This window comes from Polypterus senegalus, chromosome 9, assembly GCF_016835505.1.
Source record: "Polypterus senegalus isolate Bchr_013 chromosome 9, ASM1683550v1, whole genome shotgun sequence".
Lineage (NCBI taxonomy): Eukaryota > Metazoa > Chordata > Cladistia > Polypteriformes > Polypteridae > Polypterus > Polypterus senegalus.
In genome coordinates this window covers 173,509,754-173,528,536 of record NC_053162.1, presented here as the reverse complement: position 1 = coordinate 173,528,536, position 18,783 = coordinate 173,509,754, and the positions used below count along the sequence as shown (strand labels likewise).

Here is an 18,783-nt window from a genome sequence, read left to right as displayed (position 1 = left end):
TTTGGAATTTATGACAACAGTAAATAAAGTGAACAATTCATAGGCTAGGTTTTATTCATAGAAAAACATTTTTTTTTCTCTTGGAGTACTATTCTCTTATCAAATAAAGTAAATAAACAGAAAATGTCCTCAATCTTTTAATATTCATTTATCCAACAATACGTGGGGACATTTAGTAATTTAAAAATCACCAGTTCAATTCCATCTTAAGCGGTTTAATTGTATAATCGAAAACAGTGCTGTGTGAAAGTGATACAGTATTTGTGCTTTTGGTGTATTAAGTATATAGTAAGTATGCATGAATATGGAGATTCTGTAAAAAGCCAAATGTTGACATGGTGAAGTTCCACTTATAACAGGCATTCAGCCTGAGAAGCATGTTCAGCTAGACTTGGTTTTACTTATGAAAACTGGGAGTTAGCACACCCTTACTGAAACTGAAATTTTCTTTTATGTAAAAGTGAAGTTAAGGAAAGTTATGTCAGATCTTTTTTCATCATCGGTTATTGTTGTATCCAACAATATTTACATGGAGGGGGAAAAAGTATCAGTTTTGGAAGAAACAATAAAAGTTTTAAACACTAGGTTACACACATGTTACTACTGTGTTTAGGTTTAAGCAGTCACCAAAATCACATAAATGTATATTCTTCTCTTCAATTTAGATGATTCTGAATTCTAATTTCCCTAAATAAGGTCTGCTGTTCTGTAAAACTTTTTGAAGGTGTCATTGTTGCATAGTGCACAGATAGTCGTTGTTCACAAGAAGCTAGTAAAAGATCCTTTTGGAAATGAGACACCAATAAATCATTGTGAAGATTTTACCTTCCTTCCAGGATTGATCACCAGGCAAGGAGAACATTCTTAACTGTAACATTAATGAACCTGTAGAAATGTATGAGAGTGACTGGGTACTCCCTGCACATACCAGTCATTTCTTGAATTCAGTTATTTTCTGTGTCTACAGTCCCAAAGTATACTTGGTTCAGTGGTGGTTTCACTGTCGGTTTTAAAATTTTTTTCTGACGTGTATTGTGTCATTTCTTAGTTGGGTATTCCCTGCATGCCAGTTAAATATGTAGTATGTGTTGGATTTCAACACTATTGTATAAGAAGTATCCTCACTTAAGACAAGACATTTCACCTCTGTGACCTGCAGTATTCCTGTTAAATACTTCCTTTTTGGTTTTCCTGTATGTTTGCACTTTAGACACTTTGTTGTAGTTGCACTCTGCATGTTGCCAGGGGGAAGAATTCACATCCATGTTTTTGCCTTCATGTTTGTTTTTGTCTTCATAGGCGAAGCACATATAATCACCTGAGTAGCTGGCTGACAGATGCACGAAATCTCACTAATCCCAATACTGTGAGTATTAAACATCCTCCTTGGTGTTTAAGAATGTTTTCACGTCAGATTTTTGTGTGGGTCTTTTTAACCCTGTTTTTGAGGTATTGTGTACAGTGTACTTTGACTTGTGCCTCTGGCTTTCTGCTCTTTCTTTTCCACCCGTATCACTGATATTTCTAGTTCATTATCTGTGATTTTTTTCTCCCACTTCACTATTATGACCACAGTCCAAAAGTTGATATTTTTTTTTTTTTTTTTTGTTTTAACTATCTGCTGACGAACTCGCACTTAGCATACAGATGATCGTTGTATTTTCGCCTATCTGCTTGTTGCTGCTAAACCGTCCCCCCCCTCCACCCTCCTTCCCTTTGTGGCAGAACATCTTGATTGTCACGTTCAGTAGAGGCTTGTAAACTCTGTACCTACTTTTTTTAGGAGATATCTATGGAGTCATGTTTTCCAGGTAACTGTCATACCATTTTAGCGTATACACTTGGAGCGAGCTTGTTGTGCTTAGTAATTGTTTTAGTTTTTGTTCACTTTCCACTCAGTTAATTAAATGACTTAAAACATCTTTTATATGTTTTCTTTGACACCTTCACTCAATTGTCAGGGTTGCCAACTGTACTAGAGAACACACAAAATGCTTTTTTTTTTTATTCTTTTAATTGAAATGTAAAGTTTAATTAGTTTCCAAATACACTTGTGTTCAAATAAATAGAAGTGCATTAAAAAGTGAATAAAGTGAAATATTTTAATAGCTCTTATTTCCCGATTTCAAATGTAGTATAAACATTACACATTCAATTCCAAGTCAAAGCATTATCAAAGTTTATCATGTCTGCATTTTTCTTTTACAGGAAGCAAAGAAAATGAATATTAAACTGTTCAAAAACATTGCAGTGTCAACACTTTTCTATTTAGACTCAAACTGGACTAATATTTACTTGCATCTAGTTTTCTGTTTCAGCATATGGCGACATAATTTCTTTTAAGTATTGTAATATATCCATGATCCCTGGTATATGATAAATAGGCTTTGCTTCCCTTCTTCCTTAATAAGGACAATTAATAATGCCTGTTTTTTCATAGATCGAATTAATTATTTAATTATATTCTATACTATAATTATTTTGGACCCGTCCCTTTCAAGGAATGAGTGAATTACTCCGAACAAACCTTGTGCATGTTGTGACAGTTGGGTCCTTGTTTTTCTGTTACACTACTACATCTACAAGTAAATTATTTGCCATGCAAAAATATCACTACTACCAATAACGGGTTCATCAGGTTACTGATGTTGTTCTGCTATTTTTTTGAACACAACTGTAAATCCTAAAAGCTCTTTAAGCTGCCTAACTACCTTGTATAATATTTTAGGGATATTTCTTTAGTTCCTGGAGTCAGTCTTTTTGTGTTTATGAAGACTTGTTTTCATACTCTTTACTTTTGCTGTTGTTTTTGAGGTCTCCCCTCACACCAATTGTGTCTGTTTAAACTAATTTCTTGGATATTTCCATTCCTTTGTCCATGCACGTTTTTAATATGCCAGTGTTTTCGTGTTAAGTATTACTTGCCATCTGAACATCTGCTCTCAGGAACTGGCTCTGAATGATGTTTGCCAACTGGAACACAAAAGTAGCTCTAATGTTTACTCAAATCAGGCCAATTTAGAATAACCAGCCAGATCACTTGTGTTTAGACTTTAGAAGTAAAGCAGAGCCCCTGAAAAAAAAATCAACTGAACAATTTAAGCAAATGAAAGTCTTGGAGTCAAAGGATGGTGTGGCAGGAGGGCTACCTGCTGTGTCACTGCTCATCTGGTTTTGCATATTGGTGCTTGTTCTGACCAGAATTACCAAGATCTGGAACCAACCATGGCAGCAGAGGGTGCATTTTAAAAGCCATCCCTAAACAAGATATCTATTTTTCACGTTCCAGTTTCCTTTTTATTCAAATACCTTCTTATATCTACCTACATAATTTTGTTTTTGTTACTGTCTGCAGTTGCAGGTTTACTTTTTCCAAAGAGCTGGAATTTTGACATCCTAAGAATTCTGTATAAATACAGCAAAAATGTTTTTATGCTTTACTTGACAGTTGGCAGCCCTGACCAGAGCTGCATGTGTCTGTGTGTTCATTTACAGGGTTCGTGCAACACTTGACTAGCAAAGTAGTTCATTTAAATTAAAACCACAGACCGCACAACATTTGATAAGTACTAATGCCCAAAGGAAGTATATCAGTATTATCAACAAGTACAGTGTGATATTGTTTTGGGAGTTATGTAAGCATTTCACATATTTAAAGATTGTGTTTCTCTCTGTGGTCTAAGACCAGCTAGACAAAAGAATAGCATTTGAGTATAATTTGGCATCTTTATATTGGTGACCATTATTTTTGTTGCAGGTGATAATTCTTATAGGAAATAAGGCAGACTTGGATGCTCAGCGGGATGTAACGTATGAAGAGGCCAAACAATTTGCAGAGGAGAATGGCAAGTGTTTTTATTTTTCTCTGCAAAATGTCAGTAAATTAATGTCTGATAGTGTGTGGTTGGTTAATCGCTTAAGTTGGTTATTGCCAAGTTGCATTTTAATAAAGCATTTTTATGTCACTGTTGAGAGTGGTATGTTACATACACACATACAGACACATGCAAGTTCTTTCTATGCCCAGAAGACAGTAGTGATTCAGATAAAAACAAGCTTGCTGTTTTATTTTGATGAGAATTAAATTCACTTTAGTAACCTGGGGTGAGACTTAAAAGTATACTTCTGCGTATTCTTCACTTGCATCCACACTTGACATTTATCATTTTTTTATGAGAAAGTGTTGGTCAAAATAAAGTCTTCTCTTAATTGGTATCCATTTGTTAAACAATTTATTTTAAGATGCTGCTTTAGGCTTTACTTTTAATATTTTTTCCATCACCTTATTGTTGGGTTCTTTGTTTTTTCCTTCAATCCTTGAAACAAGTCTATTTTACACGTTATTTTCTCTACAAAATCTATATTAAATATGTGATAATATATGAAGTAGCACAGTCAAAGAAACAACAGAAACCCCTTGACATCAGTTTTCTTTCATTTTAAGTTGTCTAGAGAGAGACAAGTGTAGTAGGATTTCATCATTGTATTAGGGAGGGCTTGAATTTTGTTTGATGCTTTTCACCTACCCACTGACCAACTCTTATAAACCTTGGGCTTTATGGTATATTGATCATTCCCTCCTTGTGGTTTCCTGTTGTGGTGATTGCATAGTATTGTACTCTGATTCCGCTTTATTAGGCTGTAAATTATGTGCAGGTAGAATATGTTCATAATTCATGGATAACAAGAACATTTCACATTATTCCCATTTTTTTTTTTTTTATTTGCAGGGCTGTTATTCCTTGAAGCTAGTGCAAAAACGTGAGTAAAATCATTTTCCATTTTAATAAATTGTATGCTCACAGAGTTACAGTTTTAATTAATATCAGATGTGACTAGCATGATTGTCCTGGTAACATTTCTACAAGTAGCAGCAGTCGCCATTTAAGTCATTAAAGGAGTCCCCCAGCCCTAGTACTTGGTTTAACCAATGTAAAGATCAAATATATAAAATGTATTAGTCTTAAAAACACAAAATAGTATTTAACTAACTAAATGTAACAGCAAATCATTGTTTAGAAGTTGGGTACCTGGTGAAGGAGAAGTAATAATACCACGTGTCATCAGTCTGTTATGCAACATGTGATTGGTTCAGCTCTGAAGTCAGTTTCTTATTACGTATGAAATACACTTGCCGTCTTTTGATTTCTACAGATCACACAATACATTTTGTAGCATCTTTCAGAGAGCAGCACAGAAACAAACTATTGTGCTATGCAAGTGAATATTTTTCCTTTCTTCTCCTAATAGTGTCTGCTTTTTAAATCCCTGTCAACTTCTATTTGAACTTTGTTTTATTCAATAAACATTGGTGAGTTCACAGAGAGCGACAGAGACTGACCTATGCAGCATGTGTGGCTTTAAGTAGATTCCAAGCAAGCTCCTGAAGAGTCCTGCTTCACATGAACGTATGACGTGATAGATTTGTTTGCATCTATTTCTGGTGCCTTAATAATTGAGCTTAATTAAAATACAGTGGATGCAGAAAATATTCAGACCCCTTCACATTTTGCTTTAAATTCATTTTTCCCCCTACATCTAGCAACACACCATACCCCAGAATGACAAAGTGAAAAGAGGATTTTAAACATTTTTGATCATTTATTAAAAATTTTAAGTATGGAACATGGACACAAGTATTCAGACCCCCTTTGCTGTGACACTTAAAATTTGTCTCGGGTTCATCCCACTCTACTGATCATCATTGAGATGTTTCAGTTTCAACTGTGCTGTGGGGTTTTATTTCAGCAGCTGGGGCTGAGAGACTGGTTAAAGCTGAGGGAAAGTGCATCTATCTCCTTAATGAACACTGCTCAGGGCCTCTCAATGGGGTAAAAGGTGCAGTGAACTATAGGGGCAATTCTTTGAATGACCTTGAACAGCCCAGCCAGAACCCGGACTTGAACCAGTCCAGTCATCTCTGGAGAGATTTGAAAACAGTTTGTCATCAGTGGTCTCCAGCCATACAACGCTTGAAAGGATCTGCAGAGACGAATGGCAAAAATTCCAAATCCAGGTGTATAAAGCTGGTCATGTCATACCTGAGAAGACTCTGGGCTAAAGCCAATGGAGTACTCTGTAAAGGTCTGAACACTTATGTCATTGTGATGTTCCTAAAATCTGTTTCCACTTTGTCATTCTTAGTATTGAGTGTTGCTTGAGCTGGGGGAAAAATGAAGGAGGTGGTCAAGTTACAGTTTTGTATTAGATTCAGGTCATAATTTTTAACATAAGACAACTGTACATGCCACATTGTTTTAAAGTGCTTGAATGCTTACTGAAGGTCCCTAAGTAAATGTCATCTTTTACCACTTTGCAGTGAGCTTCATATTAAGATGTGGTTGTTTTGGATAACTGTTTTAAAAATTCTGTGTTTTTCAGGGTTTGATCTTTACCAGCAGTCTGCTAATTTTTATTTTTACTCTTGTCCTTCATCCTCCATACAGAGGAGAGAATGTGGAAGATGCTTTCTTAGAAGCAGCAAAGAAGATCTACCAAAACATTCAGGATGGCAGCCTTGATCTAAATGCAGCGGAGTCAGGAGTGCAGCACAAACCTTCAGCTCCGCAGGGTGGCCGGATAACCAACGAACCACAGCCCCAGAGAGAAGGGTGTGGCTGCTAGTACCCCTCTCATGCCAGACCCGCCCACCTCAACGTCTTCTCCAGTGTGCTGGGAAAGCAGGGAGGTTGGTAGGTGGAGGGAGAGCATAGCTGTTTAAGTATGCTGTGCTTGCCCTGTCTGGACTCTTCCTCACCCCACCTGACCTTGACCCTCACCCAATTCCATTCACAAGTCCATCTGTCTAGGTTTTCAAATGGAAGAAAATGTATTAAAAATTAAAAAAAAAAAAAAAAAAAGCTGAAACTCACCACTGAGACATCAATAACATTTAACTAAAAGGTAAAAAGATATGCAGTTCACTTTCATTTCTTTTCTACTTAAGCGGATCAGCCATTAAAAAAAAAAAAGTTTAAAAACAAGTCAAACAGAATTAGATTTGATATGGCAGACCTCTTCTGCATGGGTTTAATGTATGATTTTAAATATATATATATAATATATATATATTTGCAGTCTGTTCCTCTTTTTACTGTGGTGGTTCCAGCTCAGTGGCCAGGAACGTCCAAGTTGACTGCTTAAAATATTTTTGGCAGGCCGTCTGTCTTGAGGAATTGTGTGGGCATCTCTGACTTCTTTAAACTTGACCAAATTCAAAAAGAACTTCACAATCCCTCCAAGAGTCCTTTTTCCCCACTTAAGTGTGAATTGTTTTAAGGTGAAGGCAAATAATTTGTTCCAGACCAGTATGATTTCTTTGAACCTGAAGAGCAGAAGATAGTAGGCCAAGAGTGAATGGGCTCTGGAAAGGAAAAAATGTAAAATATGGGAAAAGTATGGAGAGAGAGGATGACAGAACATGGGATAGAAGAGCATTTAGAGCATCACTACACATTTTTCCTGGAAGGAGGCCGACTGCAGCAGGTTGTGCTTTGTGTTGCCCGTGATGCCAGCCTAGGAGAAATACATCTGTGAAAGGCCATCATCTGTAGTTGTTTTTCAGCAGGAAGTTTTGTTGTCCATTTTTTCTTTCTTTTTTTTTTTTTAATTCTTTTTATTTGCTACTTGCGCTCCTTGCTAACATTGCACACATTTTTATGTATAAAATAAACATGTTTTACCTTTTAACTTACTTACTGGAGTCCACTAATAGCATTAATGACTTACAAGGTTGACTTCCTTGAGGGTGGTTTGTGCACAGGGGCTGAGGAGACGAAGTGTTTTATACGAGTGTGACCTTTCAGTATGACGATGGAGCTGCCATCACCTCTGGCCATAAGGAGACCACTTTGCTTTGGTTTCGTGGCTACATTAGACCAGTTGCAGGACAGGCCAAGCTCTAAACTGCTCATCTTGTTTTGAAAGACGCCTTTATGGGGGGCTTGATTTACTAGCAGCAGACTTCATGGTCAAACATCGAGTGGCTCAGGCTTGTGCTTGATGTCATTTTTCACAGATACAGCCCTGGAAACAGTAGGAAAGGGGTTTTGTAATTTTTTTAACTTGTGGCAGGGCATTGTGCTTATTTGTAGTTGGTCGCAGGTATTTGTATTGATCACATTTTTTAACGGCTTCTTTTGTCCTGTTCTTTGAATCTGGCCTCTGTGTAAGCTTGAGGTGTCAAACAGGACGCCATTCTGCTTATCTGATTTGGAAAACGTCATGAGAAGTAAGGCCAGCGTGCCATTTCACCTGATCAATGGTGGCTGATTGAACGGTGACCCAGAGTGGCTCACAGAAATATAAACTCCTAGGATGGCTGATTTTAACGTTTATTTCATTTGTTAAAAGGGGGCGAGAGGGAGGTGTATCACTACAGGAGCTGCACTTGTGCTCACAGTGTTGAGAGAATAAGGCTGGACATTGTGCTTTGCATTACAGATGGGACAGATGAGAGCTCCCTGTTGCACTGCATTGGCAAAACTGGGTTGAGATGACGTGGAACAGAACCTGGGCTGGGAACTTATCTTTAGGAAAAAGTCTTATTCTCTCCTCTTAAGTGCCCCCAATTTTGATGAAGTTGAGATATGAAGGTTATCTCTGCATCACACAGGTACAAGATGTGGTTTCCCCAAGACTGGGCTGTGTATGTACAGTTGATTGATAGACAACAGTAAGCTTTACAGTTCCACCACTACGCTCTGAACCAGTGGCAAGGAAACGTGTGGTGTGTTGGAGTGGAGTTGTACGTTAGGTAAGCCACTCTAAAATCGCCTCCACTTGCATCAAGTCGTATTTACATTCACCAGCCACCCGGTGCTTTACAAGCACTTGATCCTTAAGGAATTCTCCTCGATGTTCCTGCATTTTGCGATGGGACAGAATAAACTTGTTGCTTCCAAAATGCATGATATACTGTGGCCTGGAAAAGAGCCGGGGGGCAAGGGTTATACAGCTGGGAAGAAGGGTGGGCTGCACGAGACAGACAAACAGGCTGGAGCTGTGCGGGACTCCTGCTTCAGGTCATTAACTGCTAGGATGCCCAGCTGCACTCTCTTGTGTGCGCCCATTTGCTGGGCTGGCCGTGTGAATTCTGGACACTGTTTGGGCAGAATGCTGCTAACTGGTGCCACTTAAGCTGTTTGACAGAATTAATGAAGGGTGAGCCTCTCCCCTTTAAACTGGCATGGGTGGAGATGGCGGCCTGGCGTAGCGTGATGCTCCTTCTTCAGCTTGACCCTCTCACTCAAAGGCTGCGTAAAGTTTGGTTCTGAATGAGTAATCCCAACTCTGCACTTCTTCACAAGCTCTTTAACTTGACACTAAAACAAAGCAACCTTGTGTGTTTGTGAATGTAGATGGACGAGACCTCAGCGGAAAAGTGAATGTCTTTAAGCCAAAACTGGAATCTGCGTAATGTGACGCTGGGGTATAAAACGTTGAACCTTCTCTGTTCGTCTCGCTAAGTGTGTGTGTGTGTGTGTGTGTGTGTGTGTGTGTGTGTCTGCGCTCTCTCCATTTTAAGAACATCACATGAAATTTAATTTAGGGGCTATCCAGTTTATATATGTTGCACCACATCACAATACGATTTGCTTAGGGACCACTGGCTGCCAACACAAAAAAATATGAGGTTTGTGTTTTGTTTCTTTTTTTTTTTTGCCTTTTCATTTTTGGCCGAGTCAGACACATAAACTGGCCTTAATGTCTGTATTTCTAATTTTATTTTTATTTTTTCCTTATTTTTCCATTTCAAATTTGTGTGGAAATTTAACTCCTAAACTGCTTAACAGTTGGTCTTGTTATTTATATCTGTGACAACAATACTTTTCTTTGGACTGCTGTACTTTTCATTTGATGCAACAAAATGCTATTAATCTGAATATTTGTAAATAAAGTACCTGTATCTAGATTATGCTGTTGCAGATTTTTGGGGGTGAAGGTCTTGTAGGAGATATCGTGTTTATTTAACCTGCTGTTGATTTCTGAAGGGGCCAAATGTGTAGTCGTCACACTGCGGCCGGTCCACAAAAATGGAGGTCTTCTGCCAATTAGATGCCCAAAATCAGACATCGAGATAAAAACAAGGTCATCAGTCCAGGTACGTTGTCACTGATGAGGTGGCCCCTGCAGTGGAGTCCATCCGCACTGGCCTTGTCACATTCGGGTGCAGTGCCAGCTCAACTCAGGAGGGTAAAGACCTACAGAGGGTGGTGAAGGTGGCACAGGATGTGACTGGCGCTCAGCTACCTTACAACACTTAGGCAAATGGGATCATTAAAGAGCTCACTCCAGCCATCCCACCTGCACTTCATTCGTGGTCATTCCCCTGAAGAGCTTGGGTTGCTACTGAAAGAGGTGTTGGTGTGACCAGCAGGGGGCGCTTAAACTGTGGTCTGCATGCAGATCACAATGCCTCAGTGCACGCACGGGGACACTAAACTGAAAAACAAAAAGAGGTCCTGACCTTCCAAAGAGTAGATGGCTTCCTGATGCCCACCATGGCCTTGTCCATTCTGCCCCCCAAATCATCCCCTAACTATTTCTCTCTCGCTGTCCTTCACCACTTAACTAATGTATGGTGAGTGTAACTGGCAAAATGATGGCTGCCATCACATCATTCAGGTGGATGCTGCACATCAGTGGTGGCTGAAGCATCTCCCCACTGTCCCTGTGAAGTGCTTTGAGTAGCTGGAAAGGCGCTATATAAATGTGATGTCTTCATCTCTGCACTTCACCACTGGCACTCGCACTGTTAGATTCAGTGACAGTTTGCACCCTCGAGTCGAAAGGTGATTTGAATGGGAAATCATGAGAATTAAAATACTAGAACATAACCAGTGCGTGTATCTACAGTCAAGTCCATAAGCATTTGGACACAATTTTCATAGTTTTGGTTCTGTATGCTACCACAAATGAAGCAATCATCTTGTGACTGAAGTGTAGACTTTCAGTTTTAAGTTAAGGGGTTTACCAAAAATATCGTAGGAGCCGTTTAGGAATGACAGCCATTTTTCTGCATAGCCCCCCATTTCCAGGGGATAAAGTATTTGGGACATTTGACTGACCAGCTGTCCCATAGCCAGATCTGAGCAGGTCCCTCGTTATTTAATCAACCATTAAGCAGGCACAAGATCTGTAGTTGATTCTAAGTGCGGAATTTGCATTTGAAGCTGTTGCTGTGAGCTCTCAATATCAGTGGACCATACAAGTAAAAAACAGTCCATCATTAGGCTGAGAAAACAAAACAAACCAAACTCCTCAGAGAGAAAGCAGAAACACCAGGAGTGGGCAAATCCACCATTTGGTACATTCTTAAAAAGAAGGAACTCACTGGTGAGCTCAGCAACATCAGAAGGCCTGGAAAACCACAGAAGACAACTGTGCTGGGTGATCGCAGAATTCTGACTTTGTTGAAAAAGAAACCGTTTCACGACATTTAGCCAAATCAAGAACACTCTGTGGGAGGTGGGCCTGTCATTGCCAACGTCTACAATCAAGAGAAGTCTTCATGAAAGTAAAGGCCGAGGGTTTACCACAAAGTGCAAACCACTGATAACCTCAAGCTTAGCAAGGACAGATTATTATAAAAGGAAATCCTGGGACGAGACTTTCTCGGAGATAATTTCATGTCCCGCGAGACGAGACTTTTTGCCAAGACCTGCACTCCTGTCAAACATTTACAACCACACCCACGGTCCACTCGCGTCTCATTCGTGTGAATGCTATTGTCAGACACAGTTCTGTTCCTGCTCTCTCAGCTCCAAGTGGGGTCAGAAATAAAAGAAAGAGTAGAAGACAAAGTAGAACGTCATTAAGAGGTTCAAAAACATTGGCATGATACACAAGCAGAGCAGGTTAGAGATTATGAATACTAAAATTCAAAAGTCACAAAAAATGATACTCAAGATTGCATTAGCGCAAACAAATGGAAATTATTACTCGGTGAAATAACAGCGAAAAGAGAACAAATACAGTATATGGACATAGGTGATATGACAAAAGTAGGTTGATATTGTTTGGCTTTATACTTTAAGTCGGAGACTTGTAGATCGTCTAATTCGTGTTGCCATCAGGGAAAAGTAGTGTTTCTTCTCAATGAAGAGACGTATCCGCGAGAATTAAAAGATTTGTTGCTTGGTGAAAGTTGAAAAATTTTCTATGGACAAGGGAAACTAACATCAATATTTACCAAAGTGATGGATAGAGAAGAGTATGGAGAACGGAAGAAATGTCTCATGATGTAAAGAATACCACATCTGTGAAACATGGAGGAGGCTGTGTTATGGCCTGATCATGCATGGCTGCCAATGGAAGTTGGTCACCGGTGTTTATTGATGATATGACTGCTGAGAGAAGTAGCAGGATGAATTCTGAAGCGTAGAGGGCGCTATACTGTCTCATCAGATTCAAACAGATGCTGCAAAACTGATAGCATGACGCTTCACAGTACAGACGAGCCAAAAAATGTACTGTGAAAGCAAACCGAGTGCTTTTCAAGGCAAAGAAGTGGAATATTCTTCAATGGCCAAGTCATATCAACTGAGCTCAACCACTGAAGACAAAACTGATGGCAGAAAGACCAGCGAACAGGCAGCACCTGAAGACAGCAGCAGTAAAGGCCTGGCAAAGCATCACTGGGGGTGGAAACCCAGCAGTTGGAGATGTCCATGGGTGACAGACTTCAGGCAGTCGTTGACTGCAAAGGACTTTCAACCAAATATCGAAACTGATGAGCATATTTAGGATGATGTTAAGTTTGTCCAAATACGTTTGAGCTCATGGGAATGGAGTCTGGCTATGCAGAAAAATGGCCGTCATTCCTCAACGGTTCAAATGATATTTTTTGGAAAACCCCTTAAATGAAAGCTGAAAGTCTACAGTTGAATCCCATCTTGATTATTGTGGTGGTGTACATTGGGGGTCACTGTCCAAAGACTTCTGGAGCTGACTGTATCTTCTTTATCTGTCTGCTTCATGCTAATGATGTCTTGTCAGATGTTCAGAAGGAGACAAACAAGTAAGAATGTCATTGTACTGAGCACACGTAGCAAACTTGAAATATTAAAATATGTTGTTTTATTGTTTGATTACAAATTTCTTAGAATATTATAATAAAAAATTCACATTATTTGCAAAAAAGAAAAAATTGTAAAAGGCAAAGTGGTAAACTTGGCTCAGAATAATTTAAACAGGTAAGATTGTTATTTACATTTTTTAAACTTTTCCAAAAAGTGCAGCAACTGTAACCAGTCAAGTGATAACACAACAAGCTTTTTAAAACTTGAAGCACCCCGCCCCCACTAGTATTCTGCCTCCTTGCCTGGCAAGTGGAGTTCTGTGCGGCAGACGAGCTCGTGAGGTAGCGGACCGGCGTCCCTTTGGGTTTTGCGTAACACGACTTCAGCTCCACTGTGTGATGAGGTGCTGACTTTTCCCTAAATGAAAAGATTAAAACATCGGCGTTAGGCACACTTGACGACAAAATGCTTGGCTATTTGTGATCAAAATTTAAACCTAGAAAGAGGAAAAAAAACCAAAAAACAAAAACACGTCTCTGAAGTAAACACCTGGCAACAAAATGACAAGCGCACTGATTGCACTACAGCAGGGGTGCCCACACTTTTTCAGCTTGCGAGCTACTTTTAAAATGACCAGGTCGAAATGATCTACCTACATTAAAAATTATATCTATATATATATATCTATCTATCTATATATATATATCTATCTATATATATCCATCCATCCATTATCTAACCCGCTGAATCCAAATACAGGGTCACGGGGGTCTGCTGGAGCCAATCCCAGCCAACACAGGGCACAAGGCAGGAACCAATCCTGGGCAGGGTGCCAACCCACCGCAGATCTATATATATATCTATCTATATATATCTATCTATATATATATATATATATATATATATATATATATATATATATATATATATATATATATATATATATATATATATATAGATAGATATATATATATATATATATATATAGATATATATATATAGACACTGAGTATACTTTATACATAAAATATGTTGTCGTACCTTGCATAACTGAATACCCCTTATGGCACAATAACAATTCAATACATTTATGGTCACTACAGTATTTGGATTTAATAATCGTCATGTGGGAAAACTCGTATAAATAAGTAGAGCTGAATAATGCAGTCAAGGAGGTGGCACATTTCCTCATATTTGGGTTCTTTTCCTCTGTAAGTTCCAAAACTGTCCAAGAGCCCCAGACTTCAGCTGAATGTCATCCTGTAGTGTCAAAATCTCATCCCTCCACTGTAGAGGAGGTTTAGGTGAAACAGTGTTGCAATTATTGGCGCAGGTGAGTCGCCCTCAACATCTAACCTAAATGGAGAGCACTTAAATGTAGCGATTGGCTCAAGTAAAGCTGAGTCTTGAAACTGTTTGTCAAAGTCTGACAGACAATTTTCCGTCTGCTCTGTGTAGCGGATGCTGTCAAGTTGCACACACGCCTCCCATTGCGTCTCCTGCTCTGACGCGAGGTTTTCGATGTTCCCCAAATAAAGGCGCTGCAGCTTTGAGGACAGATGTTGCGTTTTTCGTTTGAAAGCATTAACTGAGCTAATCATACTGACTATTGGTTTTCTCTTTTCTTTGCAGCTGTAAATTAAGTTCATTCAACATGTTGGTCAGATCGGAAAAAACAATGCCAAGTCTAGCGGCCATTGACCGTTATTAAGTTGCTTGTGTTCTGCATATTTAATGACAAGGAGAAACTCCTTTTTTTCCCGTCAGAGGTCGTGAAATCTCTGTAGGAATTTCTCCCTAGCAATCTGCCTGAATGAAGGCATCTTTTATTATCTCTCCATCTTGGAAGGACTTCTTATGCTTAATGATCGAGTGACTCACCCGGAACGATGCTTCGGTGTGTCTGCCTTTGCTTTTGATTTCAGCCGAGTGAAAAATGACGGCTGTCCGAATAACTGAGATTTTAGTTCCCTTTCTTTTCTCTTTCTCAGATCGCTTTTCGGAAGGACGTCAGTTTCGTAGTTTTTATGAACAGTTCGAAAGTGCCTTTCCACATTTTTCTTCTTTGGAATAGCAATGATAGATTGGCAGATCAGACAAACGCACTTTGATTGTGACATTGTGAGAGAAAAAAATCCTCTTCCAATTCCACATCCAGCCCATACCCTTCATAAACTATTTTTTTTTTTAAATCCCTTCTTTAGTCAATATAAACTGGAATTATTATTAAAAAAATCTTTTTTTTCACCCTCCCAAGATTTTTTTTTATAATAGAGAGATGGTTTGATGAAAGTTCCTGGCGCGATTTTCTTTCTTTATCCACTGCTGTCACGTGAATGTGATCATCCCGCTGACGGTGCCACGGAATATGGCGGTGGTTACCACAATGCGTTAGCCTTTGGTAGATTTTCAATGTTGCGACACTCTCCTTTCGTGTGGTTAGTTTTCTTTTCCAGTAGGCCCCAGCGTTTGGGCTTCACTTCATTTTGCCTCCAACTTTTGGTTCATGTCATTGCCACTTTGGTTCTTGGTTGCCTGGTTATTCTGATCTCGTGGTTCTGACCCCTTGCTTGTCCTGACCAGGTCTTTGCCCGTTTTCTGGTCCAATCCCATAACGATTACAAGATGTGTCAGTACATATTTAATACCTCAACATCCTGTTTGTATTTAAAAACGCTGACTTGTGCTTCATTTATGCCTTTTGGTCACATTACCTCTGAAAATGGTGACTTTTCAAAATGTTCTACAGGGCCGCCATGCATCTCTGAAAACACCGCCTAAGCATTTTGGCACGGATGTATGAAAATGAAGAACTCTGAAAGTGCACATTCTAACTGCACAGTGATTGGTTTGTGCTTAATAAAACCCTTCCCTGATTGGTTCCTGCTCATTACAACATCTAATTCCCTGATTGGTTACCCTTCACTGAAGAACCGTACTTGAACATGAAGGACATTTTGTGGATACGATATTTTCCATGGCACTTGTTGTGTTGCCTGCCGGTATGCATCTAAATTGCATTTCATACAATCTGAATGTTGCATACATGCATAAAAGGCAAGTAATTTAGTGAGGTGGGTCCAATGGCAGACCTCTGCTTGACAACCAATTGGATTGCAGGTTTTTGTCACCTGGCTTACTTGATTCGATTCTGATAACCCTCCCCAGACCCTAATCTTAACCGCAGTGTATCCTGGTGCTACATCTGACTCATAATGTAAAGCGACAACCCCCTAGCTGAAATGGAGCTCTGGAGGTCTACAGCTGGAGTCCACTCAGTTTGGTGGTCGCTACAGTTTTGTGATAAATCCCGTGGCCGGCGGCGTAATCATCCGTTTCTGTCAATGTGCACATGCCCAGTGCAGGCAAATGCTTAGGTCATGCGTGTTTTTGGATGTTTTAGTGTTGGCAGTGATTGTTTTTGTGTAACAACAGCAGTTTTAAATGCAAATATAGTCATGCGGACATGGCCAAAGATTACGTGTTTATGAGGAGCAGGTCCGAACGAGCACTGCATTGTGACCTTTCATGTTTTAAGAAAGATCTGACGGAGATTTGATGGATTACACTTATACAATCCTGCAGTTGTGACAGCCTTAAGACTTGGGAGCCACTTTGGAAATCGATAATTGAAAAGTGTTTAGAAAATACATGACAGTGTAGTAAGTCAGTTCATCAATCCCACAAATCCTTTCACAGTCTCCCTCTTTTTGCTCCTGTCATCTTTGATCTCCTAAAGTTCCCCATGGGTGGTATTCTGGCTCACACCCACTGGGTTCGGCAGCAAAACTAGAAAGTTTGTCACTTTTGTTGTCAGACATATTGAAGATTTCTCTCTCTAAATACTTAAAAATAAATAAATAAATTCACCAAACGAGTGACCAGTCACCATGGCGCCTGGCAGTAGAACTGTTGTTATGTACATGTAGAGTGTTAAGTGAAGTTATGCGGCCATACCTGTGTCTTGGTCAGGACTGGACGGCACATCCAGGCTCTCACTGCTGGCGTCACGTGTTCTCACATCGTGGGGTCTTTGGCCGTCCGAACTGAGAAGCTGAAAGAGACACAGTCACCTTTTATTAATGGCACGATATTCGAGGGACTCAATCAGAGCCACCAAACTATGAAGAGCTTAGGCCTGCCAAGAGAAGTCTAGTGGGCAGCTGCACCAAGGTTATTATAGTTTTCCCTTTTTATATTAGTTTTTATTTCTATATTTTTTCTGACCTTACTTGGAAATTCAGTTTAGTTTTAGCTTTCCTTCATTGTGTATCTTTAGTTTTAGTTTAGTTTTTATTTCACAAAGACATTTCTATTTTATTTTTATATATATTAGTTTTCAGTTTTAGTTTTAGTAATTATCTAATGGAGTGCCTACAGAGTTAGTTTTCTGTCACAATCAGACAGAACTGTACACTTAACTGATTTGTATATGAGTTTAATGTTAGTGGAAGCTTACTATCTGGTTTTGGTTTTGTCTGATAAAAACAAGCATAATCAAAACTAGACACTGAATATGAACAATGTTATACAATTTAATAATTTTTTAGATATTTTCTCATGAAAATCACAGGGGCTTAGGCAGAACAGGGCTCTTAGACTTGAATGAGTGTGCAGACCCCACTTAGCTGTATTGAGGGAAACAAAAACCAACAAGCATGTAGTGTCAAGCTTAGGGGTGGTGAGTCTTGAATAGCCCAATATAAAGGACAGTAAACCCATAATGAGCAGAGCAAGAGCAGGTAATAGGAGTACAGACAGGCATAAAACAACAGAGACAGCATCTGAGATTAAGAACAATATATGAACAATATATACATTATCTAAAGCTGTTATCCAGAGTAGGATTGCAGGAAACCTGCAGCCAACTGCAGCAGGTTTGGATGTAAGGCAGGACAAAATCCCTGGTATGCAATATGTATGATAAGGCTGATGTTAAGAACAAAGAAAATATATTTCAACTATCTATTTTGAGAGAGAGAGAAAAAACTGAAAAAAGGAGACATATTTTAAAATATAATTCTGCTAATGGAATATTTTTTACAAGATCAGGTATTTTGAGTTGAGAATATGAACTAAAAAAGATAAATTAATAAATATAGAATAAATACAAAAACCCATTTGTATGTTTAGTTTTTCATCACTTGTCAGACTCTCTACCTTTGTTTGTATCGCTTTGTTGTTAAATGATGTTTTTAAAGCAAAAGCGATTGGTCAGCAACAATATGCTGATCTTGTATGGTGACCTAGCCAGTCTCTCGATCAGTGCCATTTTATTTTCAAAAACCGGGAGTTGTCTCCACCTAGACTTTCTTGTATACTCAGATGTGGGGATGGATATTTGAGGAATAAACCGCAAGACAATGATTATATTTTTATATTATGTACATTGAAGAACCATCAACAACAAATCAAATTAATTATAAAGTTGAATAAATTGGACTCTGCAGCTGTATAAATAAAAAATAAATTGATTATGTGTTCAGGTAAAGTACCATTTCCGGGTGATGGATTTGGCCCAAAAGTTAATACAGATCTATAATTGTGGTGTAATAACCACATGCCGAATTTCATCCATCTATCGCGCGCGCGCGTACACACACAGTTCCAAAAACAGAAATGTTGGACTCTGGTTAGTGTATAACGTCAAGATTCATCAAAATATCGAGGTAGAATTTTTTCATGATTACTATACTTTCTCAGTACTCAAAACGATTTTCTTCTGTGCGAAGTGGCAAATGAATTGCTGTCAACAAAAAGC

At 39.0% G+C, this 18,783-nt stretch overlaps 2 protein-coding genes across 9 annotated transcripts in view; one reads left to right on the top strand and one right to left on the bottom strand.

Moving 5' to 3' along the window:
* Positions 1-9,914, top strand: part of LOC120536005 (ras-related protein Rab-14) — a 37,898-nt gene extending 27,984 nt beyond the window's left edge. For 3 of the 4 annotated variants that reach the window (XM_039764279.1, XM_039764278.1, XM_039764281.1), the window contains 4 exons: positions 1,300-1,366; positions 3,758-3,845; positions 4,731-4,761; positions 6,447-9,914. In XM_039764279.1, the coding sequence (XP_039620213.1) occupies positions 1,300-1,366; positions 3,758-3,845; positions 4,731-4,761; positions 6,447-6,624 (364 nt within the window). In that variant the 3' untranslated portion in view covers positions 6,625-9,914. The remainder of the gene's footprint in view (positions 1-1,299; positions 1,367-3,757; positions 3,846-4,730; positions 4,762-6,446) is intronic. The other variant, XM_039764280.1, reaches the window with a different exon arrangement.
* A 2,694-nt stretch (positions 9,915-12,608) lies between these two features.
* Positions 12,609-18,783, bottom strand: part of cntrl (centriolin) — a 105,461-nt gene continuing 99,286 nt past the window's right edge. For 4 of the 5 annotated variants that reach the window (XM_039764274.1, XM_039764275.1, XM_039764276.1 and 1 more), the window contains 2 exons: positions 16,980-17,076; positions 13,232-13,439 (listed from right to left, as the gene is read on the bottom strand). In XM_039764274.1, coding sequence (XP_039620208.1) covers positions 13,405-13,439; positions 16,980-17,076 — 132 coding nt within the window. In that variant the 3' untranslated portion in view covers positions 13,232-13,404. Of the gene's footprint in view, positions 12,992-13,231; positions 13,440-16,979; positions 17,077-18,783 lie in introns of those variants that run through there. The other variant, XR_005634997.1, reaches the window with a different exon arrangement.